Source organism: Bacillus rossius, chromosome 16 (genome assembly GCF_032445375.1).
Source record: "Bacillus rossius redtenbacheri isolate Brsri chromosome 16, Brsri_v3, whole genome shotgun sequence".
Lineage (NCBI taxonomy): Eukaryota > Metazoa > Arthropoda > Insecta > Phasmatodea > Bacillidae > Bacillus > Bacillus rossius.
This window is the reverse complement of record NC_086343.1, coordinates 31657887-31678991: the sequence shown is the minus strand read 5'-3', so window position 1 is coordinate 31678991 and position 21105 is coordinate 31657887. Positions and strand designations below refer to the sequence as shown.

Sequence of the window (21105 nt, the reverse complement as noted above, 5' to 3'; positions counted from 1 at the left end):
TATATATATATATATATATATATACATACACACACACACATACACACAGCACAGCACAGCAGTATTTGTAATTTCCCAACTACACAAAAACGTGCATAAATATGATAAAAAGTAGGGGCCTACCTACTGTTCGGAAAAAAAAATCTTAGGTAGTTACTTATAAAATGTGCACTTAAACTTGTCTTTCGCTGAACCACGGAACGTCCTTTTCTCTTGAGTTGTCACAGCAGGGGTACCTAGTGCAAAAATTGAAAGTCGGGTGGGTTCACAAAATCCGTACTGAAGAGCCAGCTCGTTTCACGCATTGCGCGTTTGAAGACCCTCCGATGGGATCCCGAACATTCTTGAACATGTCCGAAGTTCACGCTCACTCGTACAACTTCGCGGTTGGAATAAAAAAAAAACACAATTTCGAGAGAATCAATATATATTATACCTATGGTTTTAGAGCATCTTAAGTGTCATTAAACGAACCTAAACAACAGATTAACTTTTAAACAATAAAATGTAATCCGATGTTGCACGAAAGCGGACTTGTTCGGACGTGTTGGTGGGTTCCCAGCTGGCTGGACGAGAACAAGATGGCGGTGGACGGCTTCCGCGCGCGCGAGGTTGCCGGCACTGCGACCGCGGGTCACCTGACCAGCGCGGCGACGCACGCCAGCAGGGCTGCCAACCGCGGGGCGCCCAATAGCCGCGTGGCCCCGCCCCCTTTCTTCCCGTGGTGCACTGCCGCCGGTAGCTGGCCTGCCGCAAACACACAGCGCGGACCACGGTCATAGAGGAAGGTGCGGCAACTTCCTGGGGTGCTGTCACAACTTAGAAACACACAACTTAGAAAAACATAATTTAGAAACACACAAAATAGAATCTTCTAAGTTATGCCAGTTCTAAGTTGCGTGTTTCTAAGTAATGTGGTTTGGCGTTGTGTGTTTCTAAGTTACGTGTTTATAATTTATGACAGTTCTAAGTTGTGATAGTTCTTTGTTATGGCTTTTGATAAAACCTTGACTATTATATCTATGCCCACAATATTTCCTAAGCTTTCGCTATCGCATTTTCCCTGTGGACTCCTTCAATAACTCTGATTTCTTACACTGTTTATATTCGTCCTAGTGAACTAATGGTACATTCGCATATCATGATATAGTGTAAACAAGGTGTTAAGGAAGGCTGGTACGAGTAGAAACACGCCATCTTTGTTTCAACAATTTCCTGGCCATATTAATTAAACATTGTAAAGGTGAATTTTTTAAACTTTAATCTCATAAAATCATAATTTATTATTGATTGTAATGTTTTAAGTATATAAAGTCAAATATTTAATTTATTGGGAAGATATGAAGATAGGAACTGTAAGGAGACGACATGTTGCGAAGTAATTAAAGTCATATTTTATACATCGCCATCGTCGTATTGTTACACCCAAAACATTGCGGAAATGGTGAATGATGACGTCTGATGGTGGTTAGGATATCCGTCGTCAAACACTGTCACGTGCATAAACTGTTCCCACAAAGAAAACACTACATTATAATCAATTTTTTGGGCGAATCTACCAAGATGGCGCAGACAGCTAGCCGGAAGAAAAATTGACTTCAACCTGTTACCACGTAGTCTTACAGAACGTGGCTACCCCCTGACTTAAACCGTGCTACAGTCTTTGTAAATTTAAATATTTCGTGATCTGTGTTCAAACAATTTAAAAATAAAGACGTTGCTGAAACCAATATGGCGTGTTTGGGATGTCCTTCACATGGCCCCCACAAGGGTGAGGCTGGGTGGACCCCTGGGTCCAGCCCTGTTTATTTTTAAATGCTTAACTATTATAAGTAGTCTTATTTTGTAGCCAGTGTCTATGATTCACATAGATCCTAATTTTATTTTTTCTGTGACTATTTTTATTTTTATCTCAGAGTGTGAAATAAATATACATTCTCGCTGTGGTTATTGTAAAAGTAAATATAATTTCATAAATAAAGCCTGGTTTGGACTTAGAAAATATTAACCATGATCGTACCCTGTATTTTCATGTTAAATAACATTTTAAAAAGAGTGTAGTGAAACTACATTTAATTGAATCAAAATAAACCAATATTAATGAAATAAAACGATTTGAATTGAAACGAAGTCAATGAATCGATCTTTTGAATTGTAACAAAATAAATCAAATCAACATATTGAAATGATACACAAGTCTTCATTTCAAAGTGAAACAATGGAAATAATCTAAAACGAAATAAATGGAAATGTAATACAACCAAATGTAAAGAAATAAATTGAAAACTAATGTATCAAACTAAATTATTGTTAACACTATAAATGAACAAAAATGTACCTAAATGAAGATAAATTAATGACATTTAGTAAAACTACATAAAATGGACTCGAAATAAACCAATATTAATGACAGAAAAATATTTCAATTGAAACGACGATAATGACGCGATCTTATAAATTGTAACGAAATGTGGCACGTGACTGTAAAATTGTGTTGGGGGGAGGGGGGAGGTGTTTACGATCCTGGGTCGAGGGCCCATGATCGAAGGGAAGCCTACTTTTCAAAGACGAGAGAGCCAAACGTCCGATCGTGCATCTTCGGTTTTTTTTTGTTCATTGTAACTCATGATAACTAATGGTTATAGACCTGAAAAATTAGCGGGTTCATTTCGCAATAGGCTAGAATACAAATACATTTGCCTTCCTTGCTGCTTGAGTGATTGGGCCACAGTTTATCTGAAGGACTCTGGACCAATAGAAAACGTTCGAAGAAAGAAGTATCGAATCACAAGCTTTCACGTTAACACGTGTCACGAGTTAGTAGCCAATCAGCAGGTGTAATCTGCACAAGTACCTACATAGAGGATCATGGAGTCTATCCTAGAGGTCATTGAAAACGCGAATTTTTCCGGTCTCTACTAATGGTCAATTAGGTTAGGTTAGCTACATTATAAATACTTTAAAACATTGTGGACGGTTGATTTGGTTAGGATAGCTACTTTAAAGATACTGTGAAATCATGTAAACGGTTTCCTAGCCCTGGATAGCTACATATTAAAAAGTTATTTGCTAAGCAACCATAAAATGATTTTACAGTATTTTTAATGTACCTATATTTGCCTAATTAACCAACCATCCACAATGTTTTAAAGTATTTATAATGTAGCTAACCTATCCTAATCGACCGGAAAATTTAATGCCACACCAGTTTATACAATGAGATAGAACGGATAAAAAAAAGCGAGCATGAACTTCGGGGAACTTCGGGTGTGGCTCTCTCGTCTGTGGAATGATGGCTTCCCGTGCCGAAGAGAAGCCTAAGATGTACAAGTTATGTCCCTGCCCGAACACGCCCGAATATTCACCTTCGGCCAACCTCGGTTTTTGTTTTATTTTTGCGCCGGAAAAAAGGAATTCAAATATTGAAAGTGGTCGGTTAGGTTAGCTACATTAAAACACTTTAAAACACTATGGACGGTTAGTTAGGTTAGTATAGCTACATTAAAATAAACAGAGAAATATATATTTTTTTCCTAACCTAACTAAAACTAAGTGTAATTTGGAGGGGTCCGGGTTAGGGAGGGACCTAGGTGCGTCTCAGGCCGAAGCCTATACGCCTAGTCATGCTGGGATTAGCCATGCAGGGAGAGGGTCGCATGCATCATGTGCTAGGAAGGGATTGGCCAGCCATGGCAGCGATTGGCGCCATGACTAACTCCCTTCACTCTTAAATCTAGACTATAAATAGAGATAGGTTGGGCCCAGGTAAAACCTGCATAGACACAGGGAAAACCCTGGGCACATTCATGCGGGATGCAAATTGGCATGCATTACGTGTAGGAATTTACAGGTGATAGAGGATGGTCTGGTTGAAGTGTTGGACAGAGTAGAAAAGAGTCTACCATGCGGGGGTTGGGCACTTGGACTCGTGGTCCGCTCTGCTAATTGTCCAGTACTGGATTTAGTGACCAGGGACGCAAGCGCCCCTGGTGGTGAGTGGTTGCACTGGCCACTCACTCCGCCGCCAGTCAGCACCTAAAAAACTAAGAAACTAAGACAGAAAACAGATATAAACCCGAGGTTGGCCGAAGATGAATATTCGGGCGTGTTCGGGCAGGGACAGTACTTGATGGACATCTTAGCCCTCGGGCTCGTGGTGAGGAATGCGCGCGCACCTTTGAGGATGTGGACTGCGACGGAGACGGAGGCCACGCCCCCCACTGCGCAGGTGTAGTCGCCGGAGTGAGCCCTCTGCGCATGCGCGATGGTCAGTGTGGCCGTGGCTGCGCCCGAGGCAGGGTCGGCTCCCGCGCTGCTGCCGCTCACACGGGCTCGGGCCGGCTCGTCCTCGCTGCCACACACCACCGTGCATTCACACATCCACAGTCCACGCCGGCCACGCGCTTCGAACAAACTGCATCACCTCCGCACACTGTCACAAACTGCAGTGAACTCAAACACTTTCCGGCGAAGAGCTGAAGGGGGTGCCTCCCATTTCAAGTCATGATTTTATACTTATATTAATCACTGATCAACTTTATGACCTTTTCAACTGTTTAACTTTCGCGAAATTAAAAATATATACAGCGTATACTTTTTGCATAATTAGTTGCCAAAGTTACATTTTTTTAACGTTTTTGGGTTCTACAAATAGGGAGAATTTAATTTATTGCAGAACTGAAACTTTTTATGGTTTAACCGAAATGCCACTGGCTACTTCATATTATGGTTTGCATTTCTATCACAAAAACTCATTTAATATTTCTTAGCTGCCAAAATCATAACAAATTTGAGAATTTTGTAATGCCAGGTAAAATTAATTAACATTTTCTGAAAGAAATTCAAACCATTTTTTGAAGTAGCCAGTGGCATTTCAGTTAAACCTAAAAAGTTTCAGCTCTGCAATAAATTAAATTCTTCCTATTTTTTGTACAACCCAAAAACGTTAAAAATGTAACTTTGGCAGCTAATTATGCAAAAAGTATGCGCTGTATATATTTTTCATTTCGTGAAAATTGAAAAATTGAAAAAAGTCTACAAGTTTATCTGTTATTTACTGTAAATATAAAAACTTGACCTGAAATGGGAGGCACACCCCTTAACTCCAATAAACCAAATGACTGAATTTTATGTTTCGTTCTAAACAAAAGCAAACACTCACGGACCAAATGATGAGTTTTTTTTTTTTTTTTTGCTGTAGAACTAAGCAGATTTTTAAATGTTTTGTTAACGTACCGAGAATATTCATTTGGAATCATGTTCGAAGTGAACTCAGCACCCGCAACTTTACGAAGAAAGCTGAAAATTTACGAAGATCACTGCATAATTTTTTAACAATCGATCTTCGTAAATTGAAGGTAAAAATTTTAAACAGTGCAGTAGTTCCTGGAACTACAATTAATCTTGTTGTATACAGGGCAAGTGGAAAGGAAGTAGATTGCCTTTTCCGTAAATTTAACAAATTTTTTACAGTCTACTACTGACACTTTAAGGTGATACTCGTGCGTTCTAGTTCAAAAGCAAGTAAACTTCATATCCGTAAATGTACGAAGTAATCCGTAAATTTTTGAAGATACGTGGATGATTTTTGACCAGCGTTCTTTGTAAATTAAAGGTGAACATTTTTAACAGAGTAACATGTCATCTAGAATATACTATAACAAACCGGGCAACAAACAAACACCCACTATCGACCATCGGCCGTACAACACCCGTCATTGAATGAACTACAATTAGCGAGAATTTAATTGAATGTTCTCGAATAAATTTAAAAAAAAACCGGGCACGAAACATCCGTCATTGAATCCGTCTAGAATAAATTAGAATAACCGGCCACTAAACACCCACTTTCAACCACCGAGAACCAAACACCCGTCATTAAAAGGACCACAGTCAGTGAGAATGTAACAAAATGTTCTCGAATGTACTTTAAAGTTTTTGAATGTTGTTCGAGCACATACATCAACATTCGAACCGACGCCATGATGATGCGTAACTGTCCGTTTAGTCCACAGATCGCAGCACTGTCCCAAGGTCCAACGTGTGGTGCAAGAAGGCACCAAGTCGCACAATTAAAAAAAGTACACAGCAACCCTCAACATTCCGCCCACCGAAAATAAGTATTTTCATAATCACCAGGTAAACATATAAACAAAAAAAACTACTCCACTCTACGGCATCCCTAACAAGAATGTGAACTAGCCAAGAACTAGTTCGGTTAGTTCATGGGCAATGGGCAAAATTTAGCCACTGGTCTCACAAATGTCCCATGAGGAGTCTTCAGTGTGACAACACGCACTATCCCATCTTGGCCTGGATGGAGAGCTGTGACTCTCGCAGTCTTCCATCTAAGTGGAGGAAGATTGGGTTCTTGGACCAAAACCAGCTGGTCTAGTTGTACGTTAGGTGTTGGGGTGGTCCATTTAGCACGTTGTTGAAGTGTGTGGAGGTACTCCACACTCCACCGTTTCCACATTGTCTGTTGCAAGCGGGTAACAAGTTGCCATCTGTCCAACTTATTTAGGGAAAGATTCATCAAATCGTGGTCTGGCACAGCAGTCATTGGCTCGCCAACCAGAAAATGACCTGGAGTGAGTACATCATACTCTTCAGGGTCTGTTGATAGTGCACACAGTGGCCGAGAGTTCATCACCGCTGATATTTGTGCTAGCAGAGTGACAAATTCCTCTAGGGTAAGAAGCAGGTTTCCCACTACTCGCTTCATGTGTTGTTTTGCTATTTTAACAGCCGCCTCCCAGAGGCCCCCAAAGTGAGGGCTTGCGGGGGGGTTGAAGTGCCATTTGATACCTCGTTGAGCTGCTTCACACAGGATGTGCTGTCGAGGCTCGCCTGACCACAGTGTCTTGTATAGTTCCTTCAAGTGGTTACTGACACCCACAAAGTTTGTACCATTGTCAGAGTAGATTTCCGTGGAAGTTCCTCGGAGTGAGACAAACCGTTTCAAGGCTGCTAAGAATGCGTCTGCAGAAAGATCAGTCACCATTTCAAGATGTACTGCCTTAGTGGCCATACAGACAAACAAACACATGTAGGTCTTATACGTCACTCTTCTTCGTGTTCTGACTGGGGTAGTGAGAAATGGTCCTGCAAAATCAACTCCTACAGAGCGAAACGCTCTGAGTAGTATAGGATAGCCGGTGCGGGCGCACGGGTTCTGGGTGTGGATTGTGATTGTCGGTCCGCCATGTTGAATTCTGACGTCACGGCGGCCATATTGTATGAGTGTAACGGGACACAGCGTAACGGGACAAGTTTGACCTTGACCTTTGACCCTCAAAATCCGCCAAAATTGGGCAAAATTTGCCCAAAATTCCTCAAAATTCGCCAAAATTTCCATTTCTGTAAAAATAAATTCCGCCAAAAAATCTCAAAAAATTCCACAATTCAAAAATTCCCGTTTTCGAGAGAAAAATTCCCGTTTCGAGGGAAAATTTCCCGTTTTTAGTCCTTAAAAATCCCAGCGGCTAGAAATGTCCATATGTAGGCTTAAGCATCCATGTCTACAGCCTACGATAAGCCTCTGACGTCATCATGGATTATGACGTCACCGTTGCAATTTCCGTTACGGTCGCCATCTTTAACTTTTTTATTTATTATCCGAATTTAATGAATTTTTTTTTAAAAATTATAAAAAAATTCAAATAATAAAATTTTAATAAAATATTTATAAAAAATATACATAAACGACACAGAGTTCGGAGTCCTCGGTTCAAACCCGACGAGTGCAAAAAAAAATTAAAAATGTGACAGGCTCCTTCCTTAATGGTGGCTGCAGGCAGACTGACTCCCACCACTTTTCTTAAAGCATATATATCGTCACCTAGTATGACGTCATGTCCGCCATCTTGTCTTTGTTGCTGGAGACCACCATCTTGTTTTCGGCCGCTAGAGTGCGCTGACACCATGTTAGTTTAGTTCTTATCCGCTAGAGTGCAGTAATCATTTATTACTGTGACACCCGCCATCTTGAAATTTGGACACCATCTTGAAAATCCGTAATTATTTAGCTAGAAATTCGGGAAAAATTCCAAAATTCATTAAATAAATCACTCATTAACTTACATATTGATTCGATGGATTCCCGTCTTTGGTTCGATACCCGATCGATGCAATAATGTTTAATTTTATGTAAAAAAAAATTGCCATAAACCATGTTCAAAATTCATTAAATAAATTTGTAATCTATATAATGATTGATTGGATCGACTTAGGTCCTTGGTTCGATCCCTGGCCGATACAAAACAACTTTAATTTAAAAAAATACTAAAAAAGTGTTAGGTGTGAGAAAATAAAACACCGCAAGTTCTTTTAAAAAAACTTTTATTACATAAATTCAATACACTACTACAAGTACAAAAAAAAACACTGACAAATTACCAAAGCCTTTTGGATTCCTCGTTTCAAACAGTCTTCTTATTGTACGGACTAAGCCTTTTACATGACTTTAAATGTCTATCCGATCCGTTCATTACCTCAGCCAGAGACGGACTGAAGTCCATATCACCAGGGTCTCACTTATATAGACTCATCAGTCGGTACAACACATGAGTCAAAACAAGAACCATGTTCATTATACTCACACTTAACTTTCTCGGAGCATTTTACATAATGAAGATGTAAGCTATCAAGACGTGAAATTAGTTTTTTGCACTTATTGCACTGAAATTGCATTCTTTTAACATTATTAGAACAACTGCTTCTTTCATGTCTGCGAGCATTTGAGGTGATAGTAAATGATGCGTCACAGTATTTGCACTGATGCAATGTACGCTCTTCATTAGTTGAAGAATCCATTGCTGACGATGAAACTTCGGATGATGGTGGTATCACGTCTGTTGAAATCTCCTCCAATGTTGACATCGTCGACACACACGGGATCTGCTCCTTCTCCGTCGTAGCTGTCGTCAAGGTTCCCGTAGTCGATGGTACATCCTCCATCGAGTTCAACGTTAAAGACGGTAAAGATGCCATCGAGTTCGCAAGAACAGGTAATTACGCGATTTATGCACCAGATTAAACAATCTAGGTGATCCTTACACCGCCGTCGTCAGAAACAAACTGAGCGTCCTGCTGTCTAGGACTCGCTTATATACATGCACCGGATGGAATAATACGCTAGTCAAATCAAGAACAATTTATTATAATACTAGAGTCAAAACAACATTAAAAAAATAGAAGCACAATCAAAAAAAAAAAAGGAAGCACACTTGGAAGCACCGACAACGAAAAGGCAGCACATTTGGAAGCACCGACAACGAAAAAGGCAGCACCATCATCGAAAAGACCGCACATTTGTCATTGGCTCCAATATTCATTGGCTCCAATATTCATTGGTTCCATCAGTCTATTGATTCTATCAGTCTAGTGACTCCAACAGTCATTGACACCAACGGCCTTTTTCTTCATCAGCTCCAATGATATTTGGCTAGAATGCTACGAGTCTAAGAGACCATGAGGCTACAATTCTACGAGTGTACAAGACTCCTCCAACTACCTTCAAGTGTATAAAGCTCCAAATGCTCCAACAGCTCCAACACGCAATGTACGCGCAATACATGTAATTTACACACAATAAATGTAATGATTACACAGTACACACACACAGGAAACGGAACGTACACACAGTACACACAGGAAACGGAACGTACACACAGTACACACAGGAAACGGAACGTACACACAGTACACACAGGGAACGGAACGTACACACAGTACACACAGGAAACGGAACGTACACACAGTACACACAGGAAACGGAACGTACACACAGTACACACAGGAAACGGAACGTACACACAGTACACACAGGAAACGGAACGTACACACAGTACACACACAGGGAACGGAACGTACACACAGTACACACAGGAAACGGAACGTACACACAGTACACACAGGAAACGGAACGTACACACAGTACACACACAGGGAACGGAACGTACACACAGTACACACAGGAAACGGAACGTACACACAGTACACACAGGAAACGGAACGAACACGTAATATTCACGCAATTGACATACAGTACACGCAGAGTACACGCAATTTACGCAAAGTACACCCAATGTACGCAATGTACGCAATATATATGTAATGTACACACAATGACTACGCTTCGTTCGCGCAGGACAAGCATTTAATGAAAACGAAGCACGTTTGGACGGAAATTCTATAAAACGAAAGCTCATTTAACGAAAAGGAGGCGCATTCTCTCGTTCATTCAACTTGGTAGGATACGATCTTCAATGATAAGTTAGGATATAATCTCTCCATCAGTCTATGAATCCAACAGTTTATATTTCCATTAGCCATCGACTCCAACAGTCATTGACTCCAACAGTCATTGGCTCCAACAGTCATTGCCTCCAACAGTCATTGTCTCCAACGGCCTTTTGGTTCATCAGCTCCAATTATATTTGGTTAGAATGCTACGACTCTAAGAGACTATGAGACTACAATTCTACGAGTGTACAAGACTCCTCCAACTACCTTCAAGCGTACAAAGCTCCAACTACTTCAGCAGCATTATGTTATAATAGTACAAGGCTACTTGACTACGAAGCTACAAGTCTACATGGCTCCAATTGCGGCATCTGTCTTCGTCTGAATTTTCTCTTTGACTCCAACTCCGCCCGCCAGCATCTCTTCGATCTGCACCTCGATTATGTTATAATAGTACAAGGCTACTTGACTACGAAGCTACAAGCCTACATGGCTCCAATTACGGCATCTGTCTTCGGCTGAATTTTCTCTTTGGCTCCAACTGCTACAGCAGCATTATGTTATAATAGTACAAGGCTACTTGACTACGAAGCTACACATCTACAAGGCTCCAATTATCACATCTGTCTTCGTCAGCATTTTCTCTTTTGCTCCCACTGCTCCAACAGCATTATGTTATATGATTCCATGGATACTTTGTTACGTAGCTACAGGTCTACGAGGTTCCAATGCATCATGTTTACGAAGCTTCCAGAACACAGGGTTACGAGACTGTGAGGCTACAGGACTACGAAGCTTTCAGGACACGAGGCTACATGGCTACGAGACTACATGACTCTAACTGATTACAATAGCACCACTCAGTGGTGAGAGTTAGGTTATCTCATGCAAAAGTACTTTATGCATGTAGTTCTGCTTTTCAACAACAGATGTCGCCACATGTTGCTTGCAGGTAAATAATATTTAGTTCTTTTATGCGGGGATGCGGGATGCTCACTAACGATCGCAAAAGAAGGATGGCTTCGCTAGACTCCAAGGAAAAGGAAGTTCATCTTGCATGTTGGTGCTCCACAGATGTCTCATGGCGTAATATTAATTTGACTGAGTAATGATATTTGTCAATTCCACCTGATAAAAATATTGCAAGTTTTGATTTAGTAGCAGAAATTATCGAATTAAATGTAACTCCAATTAAAATGACATGTCTCAATAGACAAAAAAAATCCATGCAGAGAGTGGTTCCTCAGAATAGTCAGAAACACTTGAAGAAACCATAGGAATGATTGCAAGAACACGGGAAAAACCATCAAATTATTGACATTAATAATCAGGAGCACACGGAGAAAACCATCATAATATTGGCAAGAATAATCAGGAGCACACGGAGAAAACCATCATAATATTGACCAGATTAATCAGAAGTACTCGGAGAAAACCACCACATGTTTTCCTTGATATCATAAAATTACAGGAAAAAAATATTTAAAAATAAAAATAAATTAATAAAAAAATAAAAAAATAAAAAAATTGCATAAATTTCTGGCTTGTACAAGAACTCTATCTTTGCTCAACAATGATTAGTTTACAAGCTAGCAGAAACTGTTTATGCAATTTTTTTATTTTTTTATTTTTTTATTTATTTTATTTTATTTTTATATATTTTTTTCCTGTAATTTTATGATATCAAGGAAAACATGTGGTGGTTTTCTCCGAGTACTTCTGATTAATCTGGTCAATATTATGATGGTTTTCTCCGTGTGCTCCTGATTATTCTTGCCAATATTATGATGGTTTTCTCCGTGTGCTCCTGATTATTAATGTCAATAATTTGATGGTTTTTCCCGTGTTCTTGCAATCATTCCTATGGTTTCTTCAAGTGTTTCTGACTATTCTGAGGAACCACTCTCTGCATGGATTTTTTTTTGTCTATTGAGACATGTCATTTTAATTGGAGTTACATTTAATTCGATAATTTCTGCTACTAAATCAAAACTTGCAATATTTTTATCAGGTGGAATTGACAAATATCATTACTCAGTCAAATTAATATTACGCCATGAGACATCTGTGGAGCACCAACATGCAAGATGAACTTCCTTTTCCTTGGAGTCTAGCGAAGCCATCCTTCTTTTGCGATCGTTAGTGAGCATCCCGCATCCCCGCATAAAAGAACTAAATATTATTTACCTGCAAGCAACATGTGGCGACATCTGTTGTTGAAAAGCAGAACTACATGCATAAAGTACTTTTGCATGAGATAACCTAACTCTCACCACTGAGTGGTGCTATTGTAATCAGTTAGAGTCATGTAGTCTCGTAGCCATGTAGCCTCGTGTCCTGAAAGCTTCGTAGTCCTGTAGCCTCACAGTCTCGTAACCCTGTGTTCTGGAAGCTTCGTAAACATGATGCATTGGAACCTCGTAGACCTGTAGCTACGTAACAAAGTATCCATGGAATCATATAACATAATGCTGTTGGAGCAGTGGGAGCAAAAGAGAAAATGCTGACGAAGACAGATGTGATAATTGGAGCCTTGTAGATGTGTAGCTTCGTAGTCAAGTAGCCTTGTACTATTATAACATAATGCTGCTGTAGCAGTTGGAGCCAAAGAGAAAATTCAGCCGAAGACAGATGCCGTAATTGGAGCCATGTAGGCTTGTAGCTTCGTAGTCAAGTAGCCTTGTACTATTATAACATAATCGAGGTGCAGATCGAAGAGATGCTGGCGGGCGGAGTTGGAGTCAAAGAGAAAATTCAGACGAAGACAGATGCCGCAATTGGAGCCATGTAGACTTGTAGCTTCGTAGTCAAGTAGCCTTGTACTATTATAACATAATGCTGCTGAAGTAGTTGGAGCTTTGTACGCTTGAAGGTAGTTGGAGGAGTCTTGTACACTCGTAGAATTGTAGTCTCATAGTCTCTTAGAGTCGTAGCATTCTAACCAAATATAATTGGAGCTGATGAACCAAAAGGCCGTTGGAGACAATGACTGTTGGAGGCAATGACTGTTGGAGCCAATGACTGTTGGAGTCAATGACTGTTGGAGTCGATGGCTAATGGAAATATAAACTGTTGGATTCATAGACTGATGGAGAGATTATATCCTAACTTATCATTGAAGATCGTATCCTACCAAGTTGAATGAACGAGAGAATGCGCCTCCTTTTCGTTAAATGAGCTTTCGTTTTATAGAATTTCCGTCCAAACGTGCTTCGTTTTCATTAAATGCTTGTCCTGCGCGAACGAAGCGTAGTCATTGTGTGTACATTACATATATATTGCGTACATTGAGTACATTGGGTGTACTTTGCGTAAATTGCGTGTACTCTGCGTGTACTGTATGTCAATTGCGTGAATATTACGTGTTCGTTCCGTTTCCTGTGTGTACTGTGTGTACGTTCCGTTTCCTGTGTGTACTGTGTGTACGTTCCGTTTCCTGTGTGTACTGTGTGTACGTTCCGTTTCCTGTGTGTACTGTGTGTACGTTCCGTTCCCTGTGTGTGTACTGTGTGTACGTTCCGTTTCCTGTGTGTACTGTGTGTACGTTCCGTTTCCTGTGTGTACTGTGTGTACGTTCCGTTCCCTGTGTGTGTACTGTGTGTACGTTCCGTTTCCTGTGTGTACTGTGTGTACGTTCCGTTTCCTGTGTGTACTGTGTGTACGTTCCGTTTCCTGTGTGTACTGTGTATACGTTCCGTTTCCTGTGTGTACTGTGTGTACGTTCCGTTCCCTGTGTGTACTGTGTGTACGTTCCGTTTCCTGTGTGTACTGTGTGTACGTTCCGTTTCCTGTGTGTACTGTGTGTACGTTCCGTTTCCTGTGTGTGTGTACTGTGTAATCATTACATTTATTGTGTGTAAATTACATGTATTGCGCGTACATTGCGTGTTGGAGCTGTTGGAGCATTTGGAGCTTTATACACTTGAAGGTAGTTGGAGGAGTCTTGTACACTCGTAGAATTGTAGCCTCATGGTCTCTTAGACTCGTAGCATTCTAGCCAAATATCATTGGAGCTGATGAAGAAAAAGGCCGTTGGTGTCAATGACTGTTGGAGTCACTAGACTGATAGAATCAATAGACTGATGGAACCAATGAATATTGGAGCCAATGAATATTGGAGCCAATGACAAATGTGCGGTCTTTTCGATGATGGTGCTGCCTTTTTCGTTGTCGGTGCTTCCAAATGTGCTGCCTTTTCGTTGTCGGTGCTTCCAAGTGTGCTTCCTTTTTTTTTTTTGATTGTGCTTCTATTTTTTTAATGTTGTTTTGACTCTAGTATTATAATAAATTGTTCTTGATTTGACTAGCGTATTATTCCATCCGGTGCATGTATATAAGCGAGTCCTAGACAGCAGGACGCTCAGTTTGTTTCTGACGACGGCGGTGTAAGGATCACCTAGATTGTTTAATCTGGTGCATAAATCGCGTAATTACCTGTTCTTGCGAACTCGATGGCATCTTTACCGTCTTTAACGTTGAACTCGATGGAGGATGTACCATCGACTACGGGAACCTTGACGACAGCTACGACGGAGAAGGAGCAGATCCCGTGTGTGTCGACGATGTCAACATTGGAGGAGATTTCAACAGACGTGATACCACCATCATCCGAAGTTTCATCGTCAGCAATGGATTCTTCAACTAATGAAGAGCGTACATTGCATCAGTGCAAATACTGTGACGCATCATTTACTATCACCTCAAATGCTCGCAGACATGAAAGAAGCAGTTGTTCTAATAATGTTAAAAGAATGCAATTTCAGTGCAATAAGTGCAAAAAACTAATTTCACGTCTTGATAGCTTACATCTTCATTATGTAAAATGCTCCGAGAAAGTTAAGTGTGAGTATAATGAACATGGTTCTTGTTTTGACTCATGTGTTGTACCGACTGATGAGTCTATATAAGTGAGACCCTGGTGATATGGACTTCAGTCCGTCTCTGGCTGAGGTAATGAACGGATCGGATAGACATTTAAAGTCATGTAAAAGGCTTAGTCTGTACAATAAGAAGACTGTTTGAAACGAGGAATCCAAAAGGCTTTGGTAATTTGTCAGTGTTTTTTTTTGTACTTGTAGTAGTGTATTGAATTTATGTAATAAAAGTTTTTTTAAAAGAACTTGCGGTGTTTTTATTTTCTCACACCTAACACTTTTTTAGTATTTTTTTAAATTAAAGTTGTTTTGTATCGGCCAGGGATCGAACCAAGGACCTAAGTCGATCCAATCAATCATTATATAGATTACAAATTTATTTAATGAATTTTGAACATGGTTTATGGCAATTTTTTTTTACATAAAATTAAACATTATTGCATCGATCGGGTATCGAACCAAAGACGGGAATCCATCGAATCAATATGTAAGTTAATGAGTGATTTATTTAATGAATTTTGGAATTTTTCCCGAATTTCTAGCTAAATAATTACGGATTTTCAAGATGGTGTCCAAATTTTAAGATGGCGGGTGTCACAGTAATAAATGATTACTGCACTCTAGCGGATAAGAACTAAACTAACATGGTGTCAGCGCACTCTAGCGGCCGAAAACAAGATGGTGGTCTCCAGCAACAAAGACAAGATGGCGGACATGACGTCATACTAGGTGACGATATATATGCTTTAAGAAAAGTGGTGGGAGTCAGTCTGCCTGCAGCCACCATTAAGGAAGGAGCCTGTCACATTTTTAATTTTTTTTTGCACTCGTCGGGTTTGAACCGAGGACTCCTAACTCTGTGTCGTTTATGTATATTTTTTATAAATATTTTATTAAAATTTTATTATTTGAATTTTTTTATAATTTTTAAAAAAAAATTCATTAAATTCGGATAATAAATAAAAAAGTTAAAGATGGCGACCGTAACGGAAATTGCAACGGTGACGTCATAATCCATGATGACGTCAGAGGCTTATCGTAGGCTGTAGACATGGATGCTTAAGCCTACATATGGACATTTCTAGCCGCTGGGATTTTTAAGGACTAAAAACGGGAAATTTTCCCTCGAAACGGGAATTTTTCTCTCGAAAACGGGAATTTTTGAATTGTGGAATTTTTTGAGATTTTTTGGCGGAATTTTTTTTTACAGAAATGGAAATTTTGGCGAATTTTGAGGAATTTTGGGCAAATTTTGCCCAATTTTGGTGGATTTTGAGGGTCAAAGGTCAAGGTCAAACTTGTCCCGTTACGCTGTGTCCCGTTACACTCATACAATATGGCCGCCGTGACGTCAGAATTCAACATGGCGGACCGACAATCACAATCCACACCCAGAACCCGTGCGCCCGCACCGGCTATCCTATACTACTGCTCTGACTTGAGTAAGTCTTGCGACTGGTAGTGCGCCCATGAGTGGTTTCAATGCCGTAGCTTTCACCTTGAAACAATTCATACACTTGTGAAGCAGCTTGCGAACTAGACTTCTTCCAGAGACTATCCAGTATTGACGCCGTGTCAGACACAAAGTCGTCTGTGGGCCCGCATGGAGGTGGCCAACATGAAAGTGAATCACAATTAACTCTGAAAGTTTGCTTTGTGCCGGTAACAGAATAGGATGCTTCGTCCTCTCAGGAATAGAGGCATGTTGTAACCTGCCGCCCACCCTGACGACTCCCTGTAAGTCAATGAAGGGTGCCAATGCCTGAATATTCTTACTACATGGTTCCCCTTTCTTGATGGCAGTGATGGCATCCTTAAAGAAATATAATTGGGTCATTTGGATCAGGTAAGTTAAAGCAGCCTCCCTTTCCTTGAAGGTTAAAATGGTGTCCTGTAAGTACTGTTGTTTCTGGAATCCTGCTTTCGCCCGCAGAACCCATGCTGCCACAGCCTGAAGTTTACTCAATGAAGATGCATTCTGGATAAGACCTAGAGGGTCCTCTGACTTCTTTTCAAGCTGAGCAACCAATATTGCAACTGAGGGTGGTTTCAGTTCGGGAATGCTCCCGTGGTGTTTCATCGCCTGTGATGGCCAATGTTCTTCCTTTTGCAACAGCCATCCAGGACCGCCGAACCAGCAAGACTGCTCCAGCAGTTGGACTGGCAAGCATCCACGAGAAGCTGCATCAGCTGGGTTGCATTCCGAGGGAACATGCTTCCAGGCACTTGGCGGCACAGCACTCTGAATTTCAGCCACTCTATTGGCTACAAATGTCTGCAGCTTGTGTGGAGACATTCTTAACCAAGCTAGGACAACAGTTGAGTCTGTCCAAGCATGCAACACTGGAGTCTTGACCTTGGGCTGGAAAAGTGCCAAAACATGTAAGCATAGCTTACTCAACAAGTGTGCAGCACAGAGCTCAAGTTTTGGAATGGACAATGTCTTTAAGGGAGCAACCCTTGACTTTGCCATTAGCAGGCGCACAGTAACTTCACCGCTCCTTGTCACACACCTAACATACATGACTGCAGCATAGGCCTTCTCACTCGCGTCACAGAACCCGTGAAACTGAACGTCCAATTCTTGCAATGGAATAAATCGGGGTATTCGTACCCGAGACAACAATGGTAACGCTGCTGTAAAGCTCTCCCATTCAGACAAGATGTCTTCGTCAACTTGGTCGTCCCAACCAAGACCCTTAGTCCACAACACTTGCAGCAGAATTTTACTGGCTGTAATCACTGGGGCCAACCAGCCACATGGGTCATACAATCGAGCTATGAAGGACAGAATACCACGTTTGGTATTCGGTACAGTGGGTACCTTTACCTTGTAGCAAAACTCATCCTTTGATGGCGTCCAATGTATTCCTAACACCTTCACCGACTCCGTAATGTCAAATTTCATATCAGCCTGAACAGTGTCATGGGTGCCGACTACATTTCCATTATTGGAGCACCATTTGTGAAGTTGGAAGCCACCTGCTCCGATGGTTCGGAGCGCTTGGAAGGGTGAAGATGATAGTCCATACGTTACAGTGTTCAGCTCAAATATATGTATGGGGTCACTAACCGAATTACGCCACAAAATACACTGGAACTTCCTATCCTCAGGATCAATTACGATTTGACGATACATCTTGCATACATCAGCTGTTATCGCAATTGCTGATGTTCGGAAATTCAGCACTATGTCAGCAACCTCCTTGTGCAATTTAGGACCAGACAACAGCAACTTGTTCAAGGAGGGTCCATTGGTCGTCTCCGACGATGCATCAAATACTACGCGTACCTTAGTCGTTAAACTATCTTCTTTGACCACAGCATCATGTGGTATAATGTACAGGGGTTGGTTACGCGCATCCGCCCTTAACGATACAGACACCTTGCTGTCGGCATCCTGTGTCAATGTCCCAATCTTTGACATATGACCCAGGCTTTCGTACTCCTCCATGAATTGCTGGTATTGCTGAAGCAACTGGCGGGATCGACAAAGTTTACGCTCTAACCCCTGCAATCGCTTGAGGGCAGTTGTGAATGAATCACCCATCATGTCCGCTGAACGTGCAAACGGAAGCCTCAACATGTACCTGCCTTGGTTGTCACGCCTGTGAGTCTCCTGGAAGTGCTGTTCACAGATCTGATCTTCCCTGGATGTGAAGGTTTTACTAGGGAGATTTTCAACCTCCCAGAACCGTTGAAGAGCGAGGTCTAGTGACATGTCAGTGCGTACCAGTAATGATGCTGATGCCTGCTGAGTGAACTGTGCACATGGAGCATTGCCTGCCAGTACCCATCCGAATAGGGTTTGGAAGGCATGAGGCGGTCCGTGAATCTTAGTACCTGTCATTACTTCTGCCACTACCTCCGCAGAGAGCAGCATGTCTATGGAACTGGGCACAGAGAACTGGGGATCTGCCAGCGGCAGGCCATCTAGATGCACTAAGCTCCCAGTGGCAATCTTGGTTGATGGTAGGTCCTTGGTTATTCTTTTAAGAATTAATGCCTTGCTGGTGATGTGAAGTTTTGGTGATTGGTGTGATCTAATCTCGCAAATAACTGATCCCTTGGCTTCCGGGATCAAAGTGTTGCCAACCCCAGCAATACTCACAGTTGTACGATGTCGCCTTAGTCCCAGCCGTTGTACACACGCCTCTGTGATGAAGGAAGACTGCGAAGCACTATCTAGTAACGCACGAACCACTTGGTATTGACCTGCACCGTCCTTGATGCGTATCAATGCCGTCATTAACAGCACTGTGGTGGGTGGATTGACCGGCCTCATTTCTTCTGATGCACACATGGTAATTGCTGGACTTCCTTCCTCACCCCGTCCATCGTCATCTGAGCTCGCTGCGTAGTTCCTAGGCCCCTGTCCCGTGACAATGTGGAGGAGTGTATGGTGACTGCCCTGGCAGAGTTGGCAGCGAAACTTAGACTTACACTGTGCTGCCACGTGTTGTCCCCGCAGACAGTTATAACAGAGCCTCTGCGCCTGCACTAAGTTCCGTCTATCCTCAACCGACCTTGAACGAAATTCCTGGCAGGTGTGCAATCCATGAAATCCGTCGCACACACTACACTTCAGGTTGTCTTGAGTTGAAACAAGTGTAGTCTTTCTAAAACCAGGTATGTTTGAGTCTGACACATTCATCGGTCGCCACTTATTTATGTTAAGAACCCGGTTGCTTGAAGTGTTTTGTGAGAAGACTGGCCTGGTACTCCTAACTGAAGACAGATGGACTTGCTCTGCTGCCTTTGCCCTCTTGTCCAGAAACTTCAAGAGATTGCGGTAGGAGGGAATGTCCTCTTCATTTGACATTTCAAACCCCTGTTTCAAAGGTGAATCAAGCTTCTCTAACAAAATGTTCAATAAGAGGAAGTCCCACTTTTCGACAGGGAATTCCAATGCCTTCAGGGCATTTACATTCTCTTCGACACAGGCTACAAACTTGCTAAGGGCATTCTCACTGCGACTGTCTACTTGAGCCAAATGCAATATTTTTTGCACATGGATGGTCGCTGTGATCCGAACACTCAAGAATTTCCTTTCCAAAAGGCCCCATATTACATCATAATTACCTTCCGTGATTGGTATGTTGCAAACTAAGTCCCGCGCCTCGCCCTTAAGGCATCCTAACAGATAGTGAGTTTTTTGCACTTTAGTCAAGTGCAAACATTGGCCAACCACAGAGTTAAATAGTTCCGCAAATCCCTTCCACTCAGCGCGGTTACCGCCGAACACCGGTAGCGGTAATGCAGGCAACATTGACACGTGGGGACTTAACGTGGCTTGCGATCCCGTGTTAGGCACTGTGTCACCTGGTGCCTTAACCTCACTTTGGCTTGACGTCTGTTTATTGTATAATTTACGCAATTCCCTGAACACTACTTCATAAACCGCGAACTGTTGCTTGACTTCGCTCATATCGACCTTATCACTGGGGGGGTTAGTGCACATAGCAAAGAAATTTGCTAGTAATTCACTCTATTTTTCTATAACTTCCTCAAATACAATTTTAAAATCCTCCAATTTGGATGCATCCTCCTCCGACGCTTCATATAAATCACGGGCTTCATCGGCTTTGCCCAATAAAAAGTTTAAAATTACGTGTTGCAATTCCGGTGTTTGTGCCGCCATTGTGCTTATCTAGTAGGTAAGCGTTTCCCTCTGTTTTTGACTTAGTTATTTTTGTGTGCGTAACTTCACTAATCCCCGCGTAAGGACTCTTGTGTGCCCTTAATAACCGTAAACATAGATGCACTGCCGCATAATTTCACTCTTCTAATAATTATCAATTTCTACCTTCGCAATGTCCGTCATTAATTATAAGCCGTCGGCATTACAACCACGCGTCACCGATAGGTCCTTATACCGTTTCCCGTGCAAAATATTTTGAAAATCGTTCCCTAGATGTTATTATAACACTTTCACCATCCGTTAATCTTGATTTGCGTTATAATCCGGCCCGGAGGACCAAAAATG

At 41.5% G+C, this 21105-nt stretch overlaps 1 protein-coding gene across 1 annotated transcript in view; it reads right to left on the bottom strand.

The window, feature by feature from the left end:
- Positions 1-539: 539 nt before the first annotated feature.
- The window catches only part of LOC134540354 (basement membrane-specific heparan sulfate proteoglycan core protein-like), an 85769-nt gene continuing 65203 nt past the window's right edge, over positions 540-21105 (bottom strand). Inside the window, exons 6-7 of the mRNA XM_063383028.1 lie at positions 4176-4351; positions 540-747 (exon numbers count right to left, since the gene is read on the bottom strand). Coding sequence (XP_063239098.1) covers positions 635-747; positions 4176-4351 — 289 coding nt within the window. The 3' untranslated portion in view covers positions 540-634. The remainder of the gene's footprint in view (positions 748-4175; positions 4352-21105) is intronic.